This window comes from Carassius gibelio, chromosome B18 (genome assembly GCF_023724105.1).
Source record: "Carassius gibelio isolate Cgi1373 ecotype wild population from Czech Republic chromosome B18, carGib1.2-hapl.c, whole genome shotgun sequence".
Lineage (NCBI taxonomy): Eukaryota > Metazoa > Chordata > Actinopteri > Cypriniformes > Cyprinidae > Carassius > Carassius gibelio.
The window spans coordinates 8,930,427-8,953,930 of NC_068413.1; the positions used below are offsets into that span (position 1 = coordinate 8,930,427).

At 36.0% G+C, this 23,504-nt stretch overlaps 3 protein-coding genes and 1 non-coding gene across 4 annotated transcripts; 2 read left to right on the forward strand and 2 right to left on the reverse strand.

The window, feature by feature from the left end:
• Positions 1-155: 155 nt before the first annotated feature.
• Positions 156-7,525, reverse strand: LOC127977104 (protein-glutamine gamma-glutamyltransferase 2-like). Its single transcript, XM_052581784.1, has 13 exons — positions 7,208-7,525; positions 5,826-6,002; positions 5,342-5,572; positions 5,094-5,212; positions 4,347-4,475; positions 3,997-4,174; positions 3,751-3,889; positions 3,483-3,586; positions 3,120-3,362; positions 2,432-2,698; positions 2,178-2,338; positions 1,958-2,094; positions 156-1,164 (listed from the first exon to the last, which is right to left on the reverse strand). The coding sequence occupies exons 1-13, from the start codon at positions 7,221-7,223 to the stop codon at positions 987-989; spliced, it is 2,079 nt and encodes a 692-aa protein (XP_052437744.1). The 5' UTR covers positions 7,224-7,525; the 3' UTR covers positions 156-986.
• A 2,136-nt stretch (positions 7,526-9,661) lies between these two features.
• LOC127977139 (plasmolipin) lies at positions 9,662-20,437 on the forward strand. The gene is made up of 6 exons (XM_052581841.1): positions 9,662-9,760; positions 15,547-15,702; positions 16,159-16,327; positions 17,743-17,916; positions 17,996-18,109; positions 19,096-20,437. The coding sequence occupies exons 3-6, from the start codon at positions 16,196-16,198 to the stop codon at positions 19,201-19,203; spliced, it is 528 nt and encodes a 175-aa protein (XP_052437801.1). The 5' UTR covers positions 9,662-9,760; positions 15,547-15,702; positions 16,159-16,195; the 3' UTR covers positions 19,204-20,437.
• trnal-cag (transfer RNA leucine (anticodon CAG)) lies at positions 15,445-15,527 on the forward strand. The gene has a single exon. It is a non-coding gene; the product is annotated as a tRNA-Leu (tRNA).
• On the reverse strand, positions 18,886-23,471 carry LOC127977140 (ADP-ribosylation factor-like protein 2-binding protein). The gene is made up of 7 exons (XM_052581843.1): positions 23,337-23,471; positions 23,012-23,081; positions 22,848-22,909; positions 22,451-22,557; positions 22,257-22,342; positions 21,611-21,707; positions 18,886-21,361 (listed from the first exon to the last, which is right to left on the reverse strand). Exons 1-7 carry the CDS (start codon positions 23,356-23,358, stop codon positions 21,293-21,295), a joined length of 513 nt encoding a protein of 170 aa, XP_052437803.1. The 5' UTR covers positions 23,359-23,471; the 3' UTR covers positions 18,886-21,292.
• Between the last annotated feature and the right edge of the window lie 33 nt (positions 23,472-23,504).

A 23,504-nucleotide genomic window follows, 5' to 3' on the forward strand; every position in this document is an offset into this window, starting at 1 on the left:
TTATTATTATTATTAATAATAATAATAGTACCAAAGTCCAAATGGATTAAGTGGAAGAATATCATGATGAAGTGTGATGGAAGTCTAGAATTTTGCAAATTACAAAAGCAAGACAAAAATTTACCATAAAAATGAAACAATGTTAAACACAGTACTTTCCATTTTGTGTATTTGTTTATCAAAGTAACAATAAGCACTTCCTCACAGCTGGTGGCGATCAACATATTGTTTAGACCCAAAATTCCATTAGGGACAAGCATAAGTAGAAAATAGATAATGAGTTTTAAGCTATTTGATCATTCACATCACAGTACTTGCAGTAATGGCACTACTGTTTACATTTCATGTAGGCCTACCTGTAATAAATGTCACCTGTTCGCTGGTTAAGGTTTCTTTTTAGCCATACTTGTTTTCTAATAAGTTACCTTTCTTTCTAGTCTCCAGTTCCATTTGTTAAAAGGTTCAAATGCAAGGTCAAGTATGCAAGCATACGTTATATCTAGCTAAACCTGAAATATATGTTCTCTGACATTTCCTGTTGCTGTTTATAGGAAATTAATTGATAAACAACTAAATGGAGAAATACAGAAAAAAAAAATATATCCTGCTGTCATATTTGCATGCATATTTTTATCAAAACATTTATATCAACAGCATTATACTGAAAGTATCATCAAACACTGATTTCAAAATTGTTAATAGATACAACTTTTTTTATATTTATATAATAAAAGGCAAGCTATGGTGTATTCACATGGCTGGGCATTTTATATGTGGAAAAACAGCTTTCAAATCTGCCTAAAATGCAAACATATGCAAACACGTCATAATGTAATCATAAAGGAATTGTTGCATACTCTTTATATAAACAAATCACAAACAAAATAAGTAACAAGCAAAACAGCTGTCTTCAAGTCAAGTACATAGCATTAACTGTATCATTTACAACACACTAAATGTATAGTTCTCTGAATTTACATGCTTGTCTAGATTTCTGGGACAGCGTTCCTATTTTGCATTTTTGTCCGAACAATAACAGTGGCTTCTCCTTTTACATCTCTCAGTCTGTCTGAGTCAAAGTCGACAAGCAGTTTCCTCAGGCCAGCACGGGTGGGCTTGAAGGAGAATTTAACTTTCACAGCCTGACCAGGTTCAATCTTACCACTAGAGAAAAAGAGACATACAGATCTTAACAGTCAACCAAAACTTGAATGTGTACATTGAGATAGTAACCCATAAATTAAAATTTGCTCACACTCAGGCTATCCGAGATGTAGTAGAGTTTGTTTCTTAACTGAAACATATTTTGAGAAATTTTCACCACTTGCTCACCAGCGGATCCCCTGCAGTGAATGGGTGCCATCAAGAATGAGTTCAAACAGCTGATAAAAACATCACTAAGTTATTAACATGACTCTAACCAGTCCAGTTTTTATGAAGTGAAAAGCTTTTAAGATGTTTTTAACTTCAAACTGTTGCAAAACCAGTCCAAAACAGTTTTGGATTTGGATTTTGATCCAAGAAGACAACAGGGGATGGACTTTTTCCACTGGAGGAATTGTTATTAACGATTATGAACTGGTATTTTGGCAAGAATCAATGGTTTAAAGTTAAAAGTTAAAACAACTTAATGATGGATGGGTTTGTTATAAACACGCAGCATTTCACTTCACAAGATGTCACCTGATGGACTGGAGTCGTGTGGATTATTTGTTGATTATTGTGATGATTTTATCAAATCTTATTTTGATGGCACCCATTCACTGCAGAGGATCTAGGGGTTAACGACTGATGTAGTTCTAAATTTCTCAAATCAGTTCCAAATGAAAAAACATACTCATCTACATTTTGGATGGCCTGAGGGTGAGTTCATTTTCTGAATTGTCTATTTTCAGGTGAACAATTAATTTAATGTCTATAGTACATACTCTGCATGGTTTCAAAAACTAGCACATACTGTGTTTTTATTTCTTTCGCCTCTGTTAGTCCTGCTCCCTCCACGGTAAACACACCTCCTTGTAGACTAACAGGCAAGGGATTGGTGAAGGAGATGTTCGCTGTCAGTTTACCTGATACAATGGCTTTTCCAGTAATCTGAAATGTAGAACCAATTTCAGTCATTGATAAAAGACCAAAGCCAATGACAAAGTGCTAGTATTAATGGAACAATTCATCACCTTGATATGAAGAGCTGGCATTTTCAAAGGGATGTTGATTTCTTGTAGGATGATTTTGTCTTGATGAGTGGGTTGGAGGAGGGCTGTGACTCTTATCATGTGATGTTCAGACACACAGGCCCCATAATGGTCATACTGAAGTCGCAATACTTCTTTATGAGCTATAAATTGAGGCAAAGATATTTTTTAACTTATTATAAAACAGCCTTTGCAGTTGCCAATTTATGCGAAATAATTCAGTTTCCTAGTCTTACCTTTGTGCGCTTGCACTGTGAGAGAGGTTGTCTTTCTCTGGCACTCTCCGCGGTGGATACTATTGTAGGTTATTGCGTTCGATGTGACTGTGAGCTGTGCAACTGTGTCCTCTCTACCAGCATTATACACCTCTATGATCACATCAAAGTCTGTCCCGTGGATAGCTGGGGCATGCTTGATGAAAAGCTCGAGCTGTCCTGGGCCTTCGTTCTTTTGGCCCACTTGCCTGCCTGCCTTTTTATAAACCTCTCGCTCCTTCATTGATCCTGTGGTGGGACAAAGCATTTGAATGTGATTAATAACAGAACGTCACAGTTTCAGAATCAGTCGGCATGGACTAATATTAATTGAATTCAAAAACACAAAATCAAAATGTATCATACTAAATTTCTTGATTTACTGTAAACATGCCTTATTGTAAACAATACACTGTGGTAGGTCTTTCCTTTTTAGGTTAGTGTCACAAAGGTCTCTTATTTTCTAAACAATTATTATAATATGTAAATGTAAAATGTATAATATCATTTAAAAATATAGAAGTAGCATTTACTATGTTTCAGGTAGAACAGGAGACAGACAATTCACTTCATTTAACAACAGAATGTCAAAGATCAAAAATAGTTAATAATAAAGTGGTTCAAAAAATTCAAAACAACTGAGAACATTCAACAGGTTGCTTGTTTTTACCTTCAGGATGTTTGTAGTTAGCAGTAATGTCCTCTCTGAAGTCTCCATACACACTCTTAGTGCTAATGTTCCGCCCAATAACTTTACTGTTTTGGGACACCTGAATCCGTTCTCCATCTGGATGAACAATCCAGACAATCAGATCAGCATTCACCTCAGAAAACACAAATGGGGTGTCATACTTCATCCCCACTTCTCCTTCCTTGACTGCATGGACTGGACAAGGCCCACAGCAGAATACTCCTGTAAGAATATGTTAAGAAGAAGGGAAGCTAGCTAATATTCCACTTGTATGTAATGGGAAATAGGAGAAGTAGTTCTCTGCATGTTCTTGTTTTTATACTTCAAAGAGTAAGACTTTACCATCACTCCTTTCTAGAGGAGTAGGGTCTAGCACCTGCCATCCATCGTAACCTTCTGGGAGGTCATCACGTTTCATCCAGGACTCAACCCAACAGTGGTAGTTCCTGAAAACAGAGGATGAAGATCAGATCAGGTACTACAGAAGAAAATGTAGTTGTTCTTTAATAACTCAGGAAACTTAATGGAGTTCAATTTTGTCTCAGATGGTTTTCTTAAAATTCCTTACGAAAACAAATTGGATGGATTTAGAGCTTATATCATAACTTACCAAACGGAGTCCTTCCTGCCTTCAGACACACTTTCAAGTTGATCATTGAAAAGATAATCGACAGTAATGCTTGAATCAGTGTCATGAGCAGATGAGTAATTTGTGATGCATCTGGTTGGAATGCCAAGACAGCGGAGGACTGTTGAAAAGGCATGTTGCAGATCACGTGAATAACCAACAGGAATAATAACAGTAGTGTGCATTTTTGAATTTAGAAACACTTCATATTTTCTAAATCTTTCTTACCTGTGCAGGCCACCCCTGTGAACACCCAGCACTGCCCATAGCGCACTCTCTGTCCTCCACCCTCACTCCAGCGCCTCAGGATGGGCACACTGCCAGTCCACCGTGTGGGTGCCACCCCATCACTGTACTCTCCGTCCCAGCGACCAGATACCACTCCGCGATCATCATTAGCATTCACCTGTTAATGCAGAATTGTGTTTATGTAGAACATACATAAACATAAATAGCATATATACAATGTAAAACACTTTTTACAGATTACTTAGTGAAAAAGTAATTTATGATTGAGCAAATATGAATATAATAACACAGTTGGAGACAATGAATGACCATGTTGACAGATGCCTTACCATGGCAGTAATAGTCCTGCTAACGTATACAGGGCTTCCTCTGTTAGCAATGTCCATCTCTGAATTTTTCAAGGCTGCGGGTGAATTGTCCAGCACTTCAAAGCAAATATCCACCAAATCTTTTTCAAACTGTTTAAAAAATAGAATCCAAAGTATATGAATATCTTGGTTTGTTTGCATTGGTATGAAATGAAGGCCTACTGAAGGGTATAGAGGTTTCTTTAGGCACAGTTAAAATCATTGAACTAAAAACAAACAAAATGTTGTGCACAGAACAGAACTTGAAAAGGAAAAACAATACATCCGTCAAAACCATAGACTGTACATAGCACTTTTTTTTTTTTTTGTGAGTAATTATTGTGCAAATTGACATAAAATGCTGTCCTTTGGGCCTGACTTGTAGTTTAGCACTTTCAGCTCTCCCGCTTAATTTGGAGGATCAATTTCTCCTGAAATGGGACAGTCAATTGTTTGTGAGACAGACATTGTTGCTGAAATGTCTAACATCAGACAGGGAGTGATTACCCAGCAGACAAGCTCTCTGCGGTTCTCCTGCCACTGATGTGTCACAATCCACACCCTGCCTCATCTGAATTCCACCACTATGCAACATCACCCATAAATCCTGATTGTGTGTCAGTCATCTCAGGCCATGATGCTTTCTCAGAGAGGGCACTTACCACAAAACTGTTTAAACAGATTGGGGCTGTATAAATTTGGATCTTGAGAATTTGGGAATGTAGTTACCTGTCCAAAGTTCCACGGCACAGTGGTGATATCATCCCATGAGCCCTGGTACAAGATCCCATTTTCATTTAAAATGTACTCCTGCAGCAGTTCCTCATTGGGAAGGTACACAGAGTCATCTTCAGGAAAGAAATACAATTGTCAGAATTTTGTGATGAACAATAAAATCAGGGACAACCAAATAGGATCCACCCAATTTTAGTCATGAATTAAATTTTTTTGGATGAACGATGGCTTTAAATACACACTTTTGCACCAAGGATTGAAAAGCAGGTAGAAGGTCTGAGACTTGGTTTGCTCCAGGATCTGCCCATCAGCTGAGAGCAGAACTACAGTCATGCTGTACAGACCAACGGGAGCATCAGCAGGGCTGTGGAGAGTCAGCATCACCTCACCCTGAGCATTACGCTGACTGAACCACCATTTCCCATGATCCTGCTTTGAATCTGACACCTTCAAGACCACCTCATTATTCTTACCTGTAACACAAAAACATGCACAGATATTAGCAGATAAATGTGACTTTACATAATATAAATATATATTTCCTAGTGGTGTCTTATGTTGTTGTTATGTGCATCTTTTTATCTTTGTGTTTGAGTTATTTCCTCTTTCAGCTTGATCACTAAACCAAACTCCAATCTAATAACTTCTTCAAGCTAATAACTTGTAGGCCATCTGTTTATCTTCCTCCCTGTTTAATCTGTAACTGTCTCCATCAAGTTTACTCACCCAGGTGAAGTATGAAGTTGAGCTGGTGGTCCGGGATCCGTGGGATTTGGTCAGGACACTGCAGTACTATGGAGAATGGCTGACCTCTACGCACCAGCAGTCGCTCCATATCCATTTCCTCAGTGCGGTGAGCATGGTTATTCTCATAGCACTGCAGATCTATACCACTCAGTAGGGCTGAGCACAAAAGAAATTAATGAACAGTTTAAACATACAAGCAATTATAATCCAAATATCTATTAGTTTATTAAGCCTAGTTCCCTTGACCTATAACATGTCTTTAAATGCTTTGTTACGAAATGTTGCGTGCAAGTTATTTTGGTGGCTAAATTCATGTTAATCATGGAATAGATTAATGACATGGTTGCCAATTTTCCATCCTTGCTGACCAGTTTGTAATTTTACACTCGAAAAGTGTGTTTCATTACAAAATGCATTGTTTAAATAAATATGGAAGCAGGCTGACTTGTTGCTTATTTTATTTGGTCCGGTATTAGATCTCTTGTGAGGTCTGGGCTTTAGAACCTGAGCTTGAAAAGCAATGAAAAAAGTGGCATGACGGTAACACTAAAAGTAAATGATTCATATGAAAAGATTTTTCAGTGTTTTGTCTTTTTGGTGAAATATTTGTGATCCGCTGAACTGAATTGTATTATATTTGCTTATATTATCGTCAAACATACAGTGGAGTCCAAAAGTCTAAGACCACCCTAAAAGTTGGAACACACTTAACAACTTTTGGCCTGATTTGCAGTCTGGAGGAGTCAATGTTATAGCTGCCAAAAGTTAGATTGAGGATTTGGATTTTGGAGGAGTTAGATTTTGGGCAGTCAGATCTGAGGTATCTATACCCACAGCTTAGTGTATGTTCAAAGATTTAAAATAGTTAATTTAGTGTGTCATGTTCATTTCAACACCTGCCCAGCATGAATTAAAACCATCAGAAGTATTACTTTAGCAATAGGCTGTTGTTTGAGTAAGATTATGATTCAATTGAAAGGCTTAATGTATTTTGATCCATGGTAGAAAGACCACATTATTGAATCATAAGTGGTTTGGTGAACAGATTATTTTTTTTGACCTACTGTTCTATTAATAGAATGGAAATGGAAAAGTCTTGCCAGCCCTCTTGCAAAATTCTTGCCCACCAGACTGCTTTATGTAATACATTTGAGTAACACAAACAGTTTTTCAACAACTTCAAAATACCTTTTCAAAAAAATATTTACAGTCATTTAGTAGTAAACAAATGCATCTTGTATTTAATGTGAGATTGTGTTTTTGCTAAACTGCATACTGTGTTATTGCTATCATATTAAAAAACTTAGTTCTTTCTTTAAGCAATATTTCTGAAAACAAATATGTTAAACTGACTTTCTTACCATTATGGCTGGCCATTGATGGATTTAGTTTGACACTTGTTGTAAGTAATCGGGTGAGCTTTTGTACAATCCTTTTCTTGATGTTTTCTGTAAATCTCCGTAGTTCAGTCCAAGACAGCAGTCTTCCCTGTAAAACCTTTGCTTTTAGGATCCATTTTATAAAGAAAACCCATCCACGCCCATTGATGCCCCACCATCTCTATCATTGACTGCCCTTCTTTCTGGACAAGACACACCCTGACTCACACATCCTCTCCGTTTCCTTTATGACCTCAGACATCACACACATACAAGGTCCTCAAGCAGTCGAAGAGGTGCTAAGTGTGTACTGTCCAGTATGTGTGTTTGCAGCTCCGCCTCTGTGGAAAAAATCTTCAAGATTTACTATAACCAGCGTAGTCTCTGCAAACACGTCATTGCTGGAAAATTGGTCTCTTTTCCGTAAGGACCAGGGTCACATACAGGGGCCCTTTGTTAAAAAGAGAAGTTCTGATGTTTGGGTAACACTTCCATAGTATATCAGATTAACTCCACCTTTATTTCCCTGACTCAAAGTCAGTTACTTTCTATTTTTAATATTTCTGTAAGTATCCTATTTAAGCAAAGGGAGAAAAGACAAAAAATAAAAAAAAATAAAAATACATGTTCTAGGTTAGTGAGGATGCACTTTTTCCTGCAATACAAAAATGAAATTTTATGCATGAGTCATAAAATGTTTTCAGAGACTTTCTTTCCCAAACTTTCTCTGAACAATTGAGTGTGGAGCATTCATTAACTTGCACAATATAGCAGTTTAACATATATGACCTATAATGATAAAGTGTAAATCATTGGTGTGAAATGCCTGACGTGTCAGCTGGAGGTCAAGAGGTCAGATTGCAAAAACAACTAAAACGTCTGACATAATTTTGTGAGGAATTTCCCCACTGTTTGTGGAGTTAATTAAATTCCATTAAGCTCCCTCACTGATGATATGACAGCATTCAACTTTTAACAACTGGGAGCCACATTGATCATTAGAATTCTCTTTCCCAAAATAAAGTCATGTGTCTGCAGTATTGTCTGGAAGAACAATGATCTCTCCACCAATGGATTCTCACCATGCTGTGACATTACTACAGTTCTTTTTGACCATGCAGGCACACAAAAGGGTGTCTGTCTTGCTTATATGGTGAGAATCAACACCACCACACCTACATATAGAAAAAAATTATTTGTGCATGTGTGTGAGGAATGCTGCCTGGAATAGGTAGTTTTCAGGACAAAATGACCACGCACAGAAACGAGCACAGAATTTGTTGAATTTCACATTGCTTTCGCATTGATTTATCAAAGAAATTTTGTCATAAAAGTAAGAAACATACCAGTGTCTCTTCTGCAAAAGTTTAGGAAGGAATAAAATAAAGTGCTGATGAAGTGTAAAATTTAATAGTTTGTGGTTGCTGAATTTGCTGATTATGTTGTCAAAGTATTCAAATTCTGTTCCTTGCATAAAGCATAAAAATAGTAATTGACAACAATAACACATCTAAAGTGAATGTTACATCTGCTTTTAATGTAACCGTCATTCCACTTTCTTCATCGATTTCAATGCTGAGGCTATAAAGTTTAGACCTCACAAAGAGATTTGATAGGGGACCAATCAAAATAACATGGTCCAACAAGTCAGGAGTCCACTTCCATATTTATTTTAACAACCCGAAACATTTCTTACCAATCTGCCCAGAATAAAACAAAATAATCAGAAGTATTGCCAGGAATATTTCACTAAGACCTTTAGCATCTGATACTACTGCTGTTTGAGTAAGATTATTAAATAGAAAGAATATATTGTGATGGGGGAGAGACACATGCACAGATTTTGCTGAATTTCACATTACTTTCTCATTGATTTATCATCAAAGAGATTTTGTCATACACATTAAAAACATACCACTTGTATGTTTTTCTGTGTTCCGAAGATAAATGGAGGTCTCACTGGTTTAGAAGGGTTAGTCCTTCCAAATAATGAGTAATAATGAGTTATTAATTACATAATTTTGATTATTGCATCTTCTATATGACTTAAAATAAAAGGGAGTAAAGGGAGAGGAAGACATCAGCAAACATAGGCCAGGGGCGTAAAAAAAAGGTGTCAGTAGCTCTGCTCCAACTGGATGGTTTTCGCTGTGTCTAGCCTTCCGATAAACATCTACTGCAACGGTTAAAACAACGACATGGCACAACTAGCTCCAGCTACCTCACGCTTATCAGTGTCAAAATGATATCGATGGCCAATCAGATCAAAGTAGGCGGGGTTTACTATTGGATAGATCAGAAGGAGAGCGCGCGAATTCCAGTAACTGTTATAGCGTCAGTGGTTAACATCGTTGCTGAGGTAAGATGAAAATTGCCACACATTTAATATTTGACAACCTTTTATGACAGAAACGTTCATCGACCAACAGTAATATCCAGCGAGTAGCAAACTACTTTACTTTTCCCCTCAAATATGGGATTCCGAGGCGTTGGGAATCGAGAGTCGGCAGACAAAAGTACAATTTAGTCATCATGGTGAGATTAGTTTCCTTCAATCTAAATAAAAAAGATTTGAAAAAGATTCGAAAATAACAGTGAAAACCCAGAACCAGGAATCGAACTCGGACTCGATATTCTAAATATTTCGTAATCGAACAGCCCCAGTTTTGGGAGTTTTTATTTATTTATTTTTATGTTTATTTTTATTGGGGGGGGGGGGCATTTGTAAAGCGTCTATAGTTTTTGACGTCTTTAGCGTGATGGAAGTCACTTAGCTAAACATTTAATATTTGATAATCGACTAACATATATCGACCGACAGTCAGCGAGTAAAGGTTAAAAAAAACCTGTTAAGTTAACTGTTAGCGTTAGATGTTTTCCTCAAATATGGCGTTTTTGAACTGAAAATATGATCAAATTTACGTTACGTGATCCATACTGAATGTGGCATGAAACGTTTTGCGTTTTCGAAATATTAAAGATACAAATAAGACTGAACTTGTGCATATTTAAAATATTCTTTGCAAATAATTCAAAATGATTAATTCCGTGCTAGAATCCTATCTTTTCCTTCACCGTTCTATTTATTTTATAACGTTCAAATGTTCAAGATATGGTTAAGTTACCAGATATTTGGTTTCAGCCTTGATGCTCCATTTTGCTTGGAAATAATTTCACAGCCCAGCATCAGCGAAATTTAGCCATCCAGTCATTTAAATCATTTTTTTTTTTCAAATCAATACAGTGGGAGTAAATGTTTACAGTAAACGGTTTTGTTACCAATATTCTTCAGAAAGGCTCAATTTGTGATCAACAGAAGAAACTCATACAGGTTTGGAACAGCACGAGGGTAAGTTAACATGATAACAGGTTTTTTTGTTGTTGCATCTTTTAGTGTCAGTTACTTCGGGTTTACCTGAGGCTTTTGATTACAGGTAATATTGTAAATAATGTTCACTTTCATTCACAGACCAATCGTTTCATTTTGTAAGACTGGATAGATGGGCCTAGTCAGGAGCCACTGGTATTAAAGGTACTATTTGTAAGATATTTGCAGTAAAATATCCAAAAACCACTAGGCTAGTGTTATATAATTTGTCCAGCTGATTACTAACAATATCTCTGTTTCCAACTACTTGTAAATTATAAGAAAATTCCCATTCTAAACAGTGACACGGGGCAGTGCAGTCGCCTGTCAATGACGTTAGTTACCCTTTGTGACCGCCTTTACTGATTTAGAAACCACATGACAAGTAGGAAGTCCAGTGTCTGTTGACAGAACCAGCTAAGTTACATAACGTTTTTCTTTAGTTTTAATTTGCCTAACTATTGACCTGACCTTGAAAAGTTGACGACTTAATCCTTAATCTGTCTCTCTCCTGCTTTCTGGGGTTGCAGAGAAGAGCTGATTGGGGAGAACGGAGGTGCTCTTACTCTATTGGTTAGTAAGACTGTCACTAAAGGCTGACAGTCATGCATATGCTCTGGAACAGTAATACCGCGTACACACCGCAGGCTTTTGCGATTAGCAAAGCGCAACGTCTCAAATCACGATTTCGATTCAATTTCGATTAATCGCACAGCCCTAGCACCCATGTTAACGGATTTCAGCATTCACACTGCATCCGGTTGCGGTCCCTCAGTGCGTTCCAGGAGCCGTGCGTCTGCAGCAGTGCAGCGATCGTTTACTTATGGAGTCTATTTTTGCTGTGCTGCACGCATGAATTAAAGTGACAGCGCATTGTTTGCGGTAAAAATGAACATGGATTGATGTGTAAATGCAGTAATTTCACAATAAATGTATACTAATTAAAGCCTACTGTGTTTCACACGCAACACATGGGGTTTTGGCTAGGAGCACTTTTAGATGAACAAGGCAACATAATATATGCACTTTTATGGAAGCAGAAAAACAAAGTTCATTAAAACCCGTGCTTGTAATAAAGATTTAAATGCAAAAGGCACAAGAGTCGACTGTTTCTGTCAGTGGTGTTTTAATTTTAAATATTTGCGATAACCTAACAAGAAAAGTAGGCTAATTGTTGTGTTTAAATGTGTTGCCTCTTGCTTGAGCAGTTTATTATACAAACCTAGAAGTCAAATGCATGAATAATATGTTGTATATGAGGTTAAACTAATATGAGGTTAAACTAATGTCTGATTATGATTATGAAAGATTGTTACTGTTCTGTGATAAGTCAAAATGCTGAAAATGATGATTATTATTATTATTATTTTATATGATTTGAAATATAAAATAATGAACATGTTTTGTAGCTTAAACAGCTGTGGATCAGTAGTGGACTGCAAACGCGTCCTGTGTGAAAGCACAATGAGTCCGCGCTGCTTTTGCACCACATACGTAACGCACACGGACTGCATACGCACTGCAGACGGAGTATGTGTGAAACAGGCGTTACCTGAAACCACGAGGTTGTTATTGTTTTGGTAGTGTGCCCTCTAGTGGCAGGTTCTACAACCTGTACCTTTAAAGGGGTCATATGATGCTTTTTTTTTTAAAGATAATTATTCGGTGTAACATAATATGCTGACATGCTTTAATGTTCAAAAAACACATTATTTTTAAAATACTGTACATTATTGTAGGTCTTCTATGCCCCGCCTCTCTCAAACGCATTGTTTTCTACAACTTGTCTGTGTTTTAAAGCTGGGACAACGCGCAAAAAATACTTTGACGCAAAATATGCGCATCGATTCGTCGACCTGTTTTTATTTCTCTAAAAAACATTTGCAAAACGTTTACCTTATGTGCGCTGAATATACGCGATGGCCGGATCATCATTCTGTCCAATGTTATATAACCAATATAGGGGTTTTTCTGCATTTTTTTGGCGGCTGTCAAAGCCTTATTTGATCGATGAGTGATGTAGAATAGAATGACTGACAGGGTGCGTACTAGAGAGAGCCCCGGCTGTGCGCGCACACTCACAGTCTTCAAACAACATGAGCGCTTCTTGCTCTCTCTCTCCTTTGTGCATATTAATCAAAATCATTAAACACGATAGAATAAGGGCGAAACACCAAAGTTTCACGCGCGCTCGCGCACTCACAGTCTTCAAACTACACGAGCGCTGTCTCTCTCTCTCTCTCTCTCTCTCTCGCTCTCTCTCTCTTTCGTGCATATTAACCAAAATCATTAGACACAATAGAAAAAGGGCGGAACGCCAAAGTTTCACGTGGAGCATTCAGAGATTTTTTTTTTCTCCATGACAGGCTGTTGGCTCCCACGGTAAAATTTATTTTTTATTTTTATTTTTTTATTTTTTTTGGAAAAGCCCTCTCTGTATTAGCTTAAAGCCCTCAAGTTTACACTGGTTACTGTATTCTTTCAATTGCTCTAAACAAGTATTTTGGGTGACCTTTTTATTGAATGCTAGACATCAAGTTGTTGTTATTTTCATCTGAAAGAAGAACTTTTTTTTCTGTAAACTAGGCCCTATGTGTTCAGTAAGCTTGTTTCAGTAAGCTATGTGTTTTCAAGGCTTCAAGGTTTTATTGAATGCTATCTCCATACAAGTGCAAAGTAATGCATTCTTAGTCAGTCTTTTATTTTGTCATTTTAAGAGCAATAAACATACATTGCAATGTTAAGGAATTCATGTTTTTTTTCATTCAGATATGTAAATCAACATGTATAAATTGTTAGTAGTCAATCGAAATCGAATCGGCCTGAAAAAATTAATCGTTAGATTAATCGATGCATCGAAAAAATAATCGCTAGATTAATCGTTTAAAAAATAATAATTTATCCCAGCCCTACTGTGTTTGCAGTACAAAAGCCACGGACGGTTAAGACAGCTGACTCCACTGTGTGACCCTATCTCTCTCTCTCTCTCTCGCTCTCGCTCTCACGCACACACACACACACACACGATGCGCAAAACTCGGCATTTAAACATTAAATAGGAAACACTTAAACTAATAACAAAACAAATGCAATAGATGATTAAGCAGCACCAGATTGTCGTTGCAAAACCAGAATAACCTCCTCTCCTAGGTTTACGAAACGGTCCTCCATAAAACGCTTTGCTGTTCTGTAAGTAATCTTAAAGATTCCTAAATGCATCTACTTTCAGAAGGCCAGATAAAGTGCTTTTGGTTTTGCTTTCTTCTAGATACACACAGCATCTTCCTGACATGGCTTTTTCAACACTAACTGTGGTTACTGAAACCACAGCGCCTTACTTTGTGTGAACATTTGGGCGGCATTATGCAAATCTTCCCACATGAGCCGTTTTGGGGGGCCTGGCAGAGTTTAACTTTGATAAAGAATATCTCTTTGGATTCGAGACTTTAGACTTTGCAACTTTACAGATGTTCTTTATGCACCAAGAGCTTGTTACATTCCAGAGAAAAAGGAAATTAAATTGAAATCGCATCATCTGACTTTAATTAATTTTGTGTCGGAAGCTGACCTGCCTTTTATAAATCGCCAAGGACCCCGGTTTCACCTAAAAATCTTATTAACTGTTCTACTGAAGAAAAAGATCAGATATAGGATGCCCTGAGGTGAGGAAATGAACAGCAAGTTTTCATTTTTGGGAGAACTATCTAAGAAAGTGACTTACCGCTCTCTACTGGTGGTTTTAGTTTCACATATAAAGTATTGTTAAAACAATAAACTCATAGCTATTCAGTTGTAACTGCAGAGTAAATTGCTCATGCATCATCAGTCTGTGTAAATAATCTAAATGCCATTTCAGGTGCAGTTTCTTTACCAATGCTGCAACAATGGTTTTTGTTAATACTCGTTTTATTTGATTGCTATACAGGGCTCAACAGTGCCAACATTTCACTCACATTTGCGACTAAAAATAGATGTGTGAGAAGTGTAAATCTATTTAGGAACATGAGTGCAAATACAATGTCCTAAACAGCCTTGCACAGTAGCCTACTACTAACTTATTAAATTCTAAAATGTATTTATGGAAAAATGGCAATACAGCCTCATATGATTACTAAACTTTAATAAGGCAAAGATTTAATTTAAATGAGCACAGATGAGAAGAAAGAGTGAAGAAGTGCTGAATGAAAACACACACTCGTCACTAGAGAGCACCGCTAACGCTGCCGTAACTAAACACCGCAGCTGTGCTACATTCTGAACTGTGCATGTGTCCCAATGTGCGTAGTATCCATCCTAAATTCTATATTATATTAGTCATTTTTAATAATATTTAAGGTGAATCGTATGCACTTTGGCATGCAGGGTGTGTCAATGTTTCAATGTTAAACATTAAACACCCTGCATGCCACACACTTAACAGATTCTAATAGTATTCAATGGAGCTAACATTAACAGTATACAACAATAGTTGTATTTTTATTAATCAACATTAACAAAGAATATTAACTACTGCAACAATTAGCTGTTGCACATTGTCAATTAATGTTAATCTGCTTTAATGTTAACAAATGTGGCCTTATTGTAAAGTGTTACCTATTGTCCTTTTGCTCGTTTAAACGTACATAGTATCGGTGCACCGTGCAACACTACCCACAATGTGTTTTCCATTTTTTGTTCTAGAAATGGCCCTGCTATATGTCTCAGATGATATAAAAAATTATATCATATAATGATATCATGTGTTGCATTATATCATATGTATTGTATGCATTGCTGTTTTTGTCTGTTAAAATGAGAAAAGTGCTGTGCATTCACACCACTAGAGGGCAAAACATCACAGTGAGTTCTATGTGTCAGGATGGCCGAGCGGTCTAAGGCGCTGCGTTCAGGTCGCAGTCTCCTCTGGAGGCGTGGGTTCGAATCCCACTTCTGACAACAATGCTTTTTTTTCCAGTAGGTGAACAGCCGACGTAAAGATCAAAGGCCGTTTCCACCTCATGGAGAGTAAAGTACCGAAACAACTAGGAAAAATACATGACACGAAAGATCTATTTCTGGTCACTTTAGACAAGTGGGCAACAACTACAGTACAAAGATGACTGTTGTGAAGGTAAGTGAAGATGTAAGACGTTGATGAATGAATCTTTATTTTATATTAAATAATTATTATATTTTTTTTTATAATGTGAGTGATTCAAAAGAAGGAGTGCGATGTAAATAAATAAATAAAAATAAAAGTAAATGCAATTTTGACTTCTATTGGTTTCCCATGTCTTGCTGGTAAGGTTTTTTTTTTTTTACAAGAGGAAGGTAGAGGGTTGTCACTTTATTATTCTTACTGAAGTTATTTATTACTTAGATACACTGTATCCGCCTAACATTATCTCACTGTAAATACATTATAGTTGTGCAAAGGTGTAGCGTGTGTAAGAGAGAACGAGAGAGAGAGATAAAAAGAGAGGGAGGGTGTGAAAGAGAAACAGAAACTTTTGTGACCGCTCCTGCATTACCTGTTCTGGTGCATCTCCACTGTGCTATATTATTTCCCCTTTTTTTTTTTTCAAAGTGACATTTTTATGTAATCAACATTATACTGAGAAGAAATGGCAGATTTTCCTGGGAAGGTCAACACTCAGACCAGATCCAGTGAACCTCACGGAAGTTATGGAAGCATACTAATGGCAGACATGGACTTCATCAGAAGTATTCCTGGTATCCTACTTATAGCTGAGATTGTGAGTTGAAAAAACTATATTGCACTTTCCATGCTTTGGCATATGTTGTATATTTATCCAGAAGTGTTTTATATTTTGTAGCTTGATGAAAATGATTTATATCTCCTTTCATAATTCTTTCACACCCACCTTTATTTTGAGTTTCTTCAAAAAAGAAAAAAGAAAATGCAGATATCCAGTATTTAAGAAAAAAAACAGACTATAGGTATTGGTTGATAAAATGAAACTAACCAGGTTTGGCATGTACTATTAATTGTGGTTATTATTTTTCATGCAACAAGGATGTTATGCACAAGGTTGCATGCTTGTACAGGGTTTGCATAGAGGTAGATGTAGCGCTCATACCATGCATAAAGTGTGCACCTACACTGAGCCAAAATAGAAGAAAATGTAGGTAAACCACAAGCCTATGTTTGTTTTATTTAGGAACAAAAACTACATTCTGTTCAAAATATCAACTTATTCAGGTATGAACAGGCAATAATCAGAACAAAGTGTACAGAAAAATAACTTACTCACCCATAATATAAATTACTGATTACACTCTACAGCAAACATTAGTTTTATGATGTTTATTTTATTCATATCTCACTGGTCATTGGGTCAATATCCATAATAAAACACTTCCCTCAATACAAATAAATTATGTAATCATTGTCAAGTCAGTAAATATCAATGTAATATTGCATTTTAGTGAAAATTTGGCCTGATATGTATCCGTTTTAGCAAGTATTGTGTCAAGACACACAGCCTGAAATCATGAACTTTTGTTATTCATTGTACAAAGGATGCCAGTGTTATCATCTGTTTGTGTATATTAAAAAAAAAATGATTTGGTAACTTCAAATTTTTTTTGCAGGACATACATCAGTACTGGTGCTACATGGTGCTAAAAATAACATGAGTTGTTGACAGTTTTGCATGTTAAATGTCTTTGGTAGGTTAGGACTACCAGGATGATTCACACTAATGTCACCTTTCATTTTAAACCTCATGTGTTTCAGAGCATGTATGTAATTGCACAAGCTCAACTATCATCTAAATTAATTATGACACCCTGACGTTAAGAAAAGCCTCAGTGATAATACACAAAAAATATAACTAATTAATTATATATAAGGATTTTCTTGAATTTAAGGATTAATTTATCCAAAAAGAAATCCTTCCAAATTTGTATAACTTTTCTTTCTGTGGCACAAAAAATATATTTTGGAAAATGTGTTTTTTGTCCATGCAAAGAAAATCAGTGGGGTCCAACACTGTGGGTCCTTTCATATCATCTTCTTTCAGGTTATGTAAAAGAGAGGAATAAAGTCGTACAGATTTAAAACGACATGAGGTTGAGCAAATGATAACAGAATTTTAGCTATATTTTGTCATTGATGTTTAAATAATCATCTGCATCTTCTGTCTAGTTTGTTGGATTACTGGTGTGGTCGCTGATCGCCAGCACCATCTTCACTTCAAATTCTGCTTATGTTTGGGTGATGATTGTCAGCGTGACGCTGTGGCTCCTGAGCATTGCCCTGTTTGTTGTGCTGTTGTTGAGGTTTTATCAGAGTCTACCCTCAGTGCCCTGGCCTTTAGTGGTGAGACACTTACTCCTCTTATTTGTGACTTTGTCAGTTAAATCAGGTTTGCAACCCTGTCTTCCTTTCCTCCTTGTAGCTCATGGTGTTCTATGTGGTCGCATCTGTTCTATACGTAACTGCCTTTTTGGCTGATGCAGCATCTGTCCCAGCCCATACGGATATCTGGCATGGTCATCTGGGAGCTTCTGCAGTAAGTGAAAACACGTCTTGAACACACTCTACACACACATTCACAAATGCTATGAGCTGAACGAGGTGTGTCCATCCGACCTCATTTCTAAAGTAAAGTCAGGCTTATCTGTGAAACAAGCTGAAAACAGCATGGTGTCACTGCCCACCCAGATCAGGTGATTCAGATGTTAGCAACACTCTGTTACTGCCTTACAAATATTTAAAGAAATCTTTCAAAAACATGAAGAAATTTTACTGGGTCCAAATTTGTAATGTTAGTGTAGATAGGGCTTTCTTAAAAATAAAAATAATATATAATAAATATGTTTTAAGCCAGAAACATCTATATGAAGCATTTACCTTCAGTTGTCTGGTTAAAGTGTTATTCATCACTTACTAAAATACTTAATACAATTCTGTAGATAAAAAAAGGGCTTTTAGTAGATGGTTACAGTGTGAAACTGTCAGATAAGTTCAAAAGCAGGGTTGTAGAGTGCTATGTGTGTTTTATAGGGCTTTAAAAACCACATCGGCCAGAGTCCACATGACATTGTGTGGCAAGCACATGACTAACCTGTAATGCTTTCAGTGGAGGAGTGTAATCACAGTTTATACCTCCTCCATTTGTAAAGGTCAACAGAAGTTTTTACAACATCTTTAAATCTACATATCTTCTCAATGGCTGTTTATATACTTTCCTGTAAAACAGTTTTATGCCCTGAAATCATTTATCTCTTATTTAACTTGTATTAAGGATTACTTTCTTAAGTTCTTAAAGGGACAGTAACGCATAAATACAAATTTGTATGACTTTCTTTATTCTGAAGACTGTTTCAACAGTTTTTTCCATATACAATGATATCATTGGAATCCAAAACAGCACTGAACCCCATTAATGTTTATTGTATATAAACACACACATACTCCATACTTCTTAAACATGAGTGCTATATGTAAGGTCTGTATACATTTTTGGTAATTTTTATCTTTTTTCTTTTCTTTCAGTTCTTTGCCATTGTGGTGACTCTGTTATACGGAGCTAGCAGCTACTTAGCCTATTTGGACTGGAGGGGTGAAGGGCAAAATGCAGCGGCGAGTACAGTGCCTGTGTAGACCATCCTCTGATTAACATTCTCTGTCACTATGTGAGGAGACTTAGACTTGAGATATTACTCAGATGTTTTGGCACTGCTGAAAATCCTCTTCAGGAACGTCCAACAACCCTTCTGTATAATGGTGCCCAACAAAGTTGCTTGCTGGTTAACAACATGAACATTGTGTGTATGCTTATGTGCATCAGACGTGGGGTCAGTAAGATTTTTTTTAAAAGATTGAAGCAAATTATGTTACTCAGCAAAGACGCATTGAATTGATCAAAAGTGACAGTAAATGAATTTATAATATTCCAAAAGATTTTATATTTAAAAAAAATGCTGGGATGGGATCGGGAAAGGTCCGACAAGGTTGACTTGGGTGCAGCATGTAGGCACACTGTCCACTAGGCAATCAGTGCCTAGAAACACTTTTTTAAATTGCAGTAACATTTTGCAATATTACTGCTTTTATTGCATGTTTACAGTGGCTTGAAGAGCTCGATGCGCTGCACATGCAAACTCATGCAAATAGAAAAAGCACCAGCATACTAAGAATACATCAGTTTGACAGTATGTGCTGCAAATGCTCACAACACAAAGAAATGTACAAGTATCATAGATCACAATAAAATTACCTCAACAAAGTAAAAATGGACCAAGGTTTTTTTTTTTTTTTTTTTTACAACTGTTATACAAATACCTTGGTCCAAACTATGGTTAGTGTAGTAAATCCATGGTTAATTTGTGCATGGCTACCATAGTTTAACTCTAGTAACCATTTCTATGCTTTATCAATGAATTCTTTAACTTTAATAGTAAAACCATAGGTTATGGATTTTTTTGTAAGGGAAGTTGTAGAAGTAAATTAGCCAGCTTACATAACCTTTCACAGTTACAGCAATTGTTTATTTCATCCTTATTTAGGCTAATATATGTATATATATATATATATAGAGCGAGAGAGAGCACTTAAATCCTATGATCAGGATGTTAAAATAAACAAAAAGTTGACTCATTTGCATTGCATTTCTTTATTTGTGCCGTGAGCGTTTGCAGTACTTGTGTTGTCAAATTGATGAAGATGTTTTCTTAATTTGCAGGTGTTTTTGTCCACTACTTTTTTCTAAGATTACAGTAAATTACTTGAGAAACTATGTATTTAAGTGGTGAGGTTCTTGCATTATTGTAAAGTTATGCTTAAGAATGTAATTGTTTTGAGCATAGAACTGCTTTGATAAAATATAATGAAAAACCATTGTATTTATTTCTTTCATACAGAGGCTCAAATGTATAATATATATATATATATATATATATATATATATATATATATATATATATATACATACACATACATATACAAATAATAAACAAATGTTCATGATAACACAACATTCATCTAGTAAGAACACATTTTCTCTAAGCAAACAAGGGAGTAAGAGGTTGAAATTTATATACATCAACAAAACTAAGTATTGTTTTGAGTCTTTCCTTCTCATTGTCACGCAGAGGATATGAGAGACATCCAAAACATACTCAGCATCACATTAAAAGCATGAAAACCGATTATTTACATTGCTTCTGGTAACTATATGAACACTTTTTAATTATGTAATATTTTACTTAAAGACTTGGAAGTCTTTTAAATGGAAAAAGGGTCTTTTAGATTTGTTGTCATGTCAGGCACGTTGTAGAATACTTTTGTATTGTAAAGCCCTTAATGATTGTCAAGTGAAAGGAATTATTTGGGTATACTTGCAATAAAATGGCAGCTTTGAGATGCAGCTTTCTACATCAGTTTGCTGCAATAGTGTTTTGCTGTGCTGTAGGCCGACAAGATAAGAAAGGCTGATCAGACCGAGTGGATTTGGTGACGGATGAATAGTGTTAGAGGAGTCATACCGGATAAGCTGACAGATAACCCTAATGTTACGTTTAAACATTAACCTAAATTAAACACCAATCCCCTTCTGTCAAGTTTAACCGTGGCTGTTGTTTTGGGATGTGTCAGAAAGGAATTTTCAATAAATATTAATATTTTTAAATGGGAATAATCATATGTGTTGACTGACTAAGTTCATTTACATGAAATGCCTATTGAGGCCATGCTAGAGGTCAGAATTTACAGATTTCACCACCAGACCAGTACTAAGGTCCAATCCTCTGCCCTCCTTTTCCTACAAAAAGAAGGCAGCAAATAAGTATCTGTTACAGTCATGGCAGGTTTATAGCTTTGATAGAAGAAAAGTAGGCCAAAGTTTTAGCGTAGTACGTGATTATGTGTCTATATATAAGTTATTTTATTATAGACAAGAATTTCTTTCCATGTGGGCAGAACAGCTTTTCTCTGAACTGTAACATGTTCCAAGTAAAAATTATGAAATCTATATTAAGTAGTATAAAGAAAAGAACAGATTTTTACTTACTGCTCTGTAATCAATGAACATCTCTTTAAAGGCCATAAAGTCAGTGAAAGTGAGCAGCATGTCAAGTATGTCACCCGAGACTTCATCTTTGTGCTGTCTAATTAAAAAAAGAAAAAGAATAAACAGTCAGAAAAGTAGTTTAGGTCACAATCATGGAATAATGTTCCAATGGTCTATGCATACTGTCTTATGTAAATACCTCCACCTACTGGTAAATTATGTGTAATACCAAAATACATTTTAGACCAGGATTTTTTAAAATGATTATTTTATGCATAAAAATAGAATAATACTATAGTAGTAGGAAAAAAAAACTAAATATTTTACATATTTTTTATAATTTTTATTTTTCACAGTATAAATAGAGTATTCATAAATGAAAATTGATAGCTGCTTTTAAATTTTATGAAGTGGCTCCTTATAAGAGGATTATAATTTTTGAGGGTTTGAAGCATCTAAAAGACTGGAAATCCCGATTTTATACTGACTTCATCACTAGATTGCTATGGACTGTATATTGTTTATTTTTTATCATTTTCTATATATATATACACATTACATATGATAGCGCCAGTGTAAAAGAAATACGGTCAAGCTTGAACACTATGCTCGAACCCAGAAAAAGAGATGAATTCTTCAGGCATACTTAAGTGAATGGGTGAAGGCATCCATGTGGAATCCAGGAATTCGCTCTACCAACTGCTGTTCCAGATGTTTTTCTAGGACTTCAATCTGAAATAGTAAAATTGAATTAATGACATTTAAATACAGTACTTCCATCTCTACAAGGGTAACAAAAAAAAAAAACAGTGATAAAACAAAACGCAAAGTTCCACATACATATTCATTAAAAATAGGTGTATAGCTGAGCTTGTTCTCCTCAGACTCCTCAAACTCAAGGTAATATTTCTCCATGAAAGACTGCTGAAGATGTTGGAATTCATCCTCTGTGGACAAAATTGTACGTGTTATAATTTGGATTAGTGAATTTCATGAATACATGTCTCATTTCATCCTAACCCACAAGGGACTAAAAGAAATATAAATTCCATTTTGCATAAATTAAATTAAAACAACAATATTAAATACAATTTCCACCAAAAGTAATTAGGACATGTTCTTGACAGATTATGTGATATTCACATTTATTATAAATTAATACTAAAAGATTATATTAAAGATGAACCGTTGTTGTCATAAAAGGTCAACGACTTAATAGAATAATATATACAAATACCCATTATAATATCCTCGATGTTCCCAATAACCATGTCAAACTCTGCATAAGCATCTGATGATCTGAAGAGGCAAAGTATTATGGATAAAAGAAGAAACATTTTAATTTCGATAAACATACACGCATTTTCACTCAAGAAAACTAACTAACGTTATAGAACTTACTTTGAAACAGCAAAGTCCTCTTCTTCCAAATTCTGCATTTCAACTATGTTCTCACTGCCACCCAGCAGATCTTTTGGGTTGCATAGAAAGTTCAAATAGAGAAGTTTAAATAACGTTACAAAAACTTACATTTCCTGAAAATACAAGTTACAGATCTCATCCCAATTCTGAAACTAGTCTGGCAGATTTCCGTGAGCTAGGTGCAAGTGCATGGCTGGCCCACTGGAGCTTTAAAGACTCCAGGACGCTTGGATTTGTGGCATATAAAATACATTGGATTGCTTTCAGTTCAAAAGTGTATTATTATTTTAAAACAATTCATTACCTGTCTCTCGAGCATCCATCATTAATCGCCCGAACGTTCTTCCTGAAGTCGCTGCTGCCACGGCAACGGGAGAACGCGTACTTTTTCGAAATGTGTTCGGTACAAAATACGTTCCTTTTATTCAGTTCCGCCTCTTTGAGTTCCTGGACAGCGCAGCACCAGGCGGAA

Coding starts and splice junctions, on each gene's coding strand:
- LOC127977139 (XM_052581841.1), top strand. CDS start 16,196: ATGGCAGATTTTCCTGGGAAGGTCAACACTCAGACCAGATCCAGTGAA. Junction 16,328..17,742: donor TCCTACTTATAGCTGAGATT/GTGAGTTGAAAA, acceptor TCTTCTGTCTAG/TTTGTTGGATTACTGGTGTG. Junction 18,110..19,095: donor GTCATCTGGGAGCTTCTGCA/GTAAGTGAAAAC, acceptor CTTTTCTTTCAG/TTCTTTGCCATTGTGGTGAC.
- LOC127977104 (XM_052581784.1), bottom strand. Junction 5,573..5,825: donor CAACTTCATACTTCACCTGG/GTGAGTAAACTT, acceptor TTTGTGTTACAG/GTAAGAATAATGAGGTGGTC. Junction 4,476..5,093: donor TGCCGTGGAACTTTGGACAG/GTAACTACATTC, acceptor TTTTTTAAACAG/TTTGAAAAAGATTTGGTGGA.
- LOC127977140 (XM_052581843.1), bottom strand. CDS start 23,358: ATGATGGATGCTCGAGAGACAG. Junction 22,343..22,450: donor CACCTATTTTTAATGAATAT/GTATGTGGAACT, acceptor TTACTATTTCAG/ATTGAAGTCCTAGAAAAACA. Junction 21,708..22,256: donor GCCTTCACCCATTCACTTAA/GTATGCCTGAAG, acceptor TTTTTTAATTAG/ACAGCACAAAGATGAAGTCT.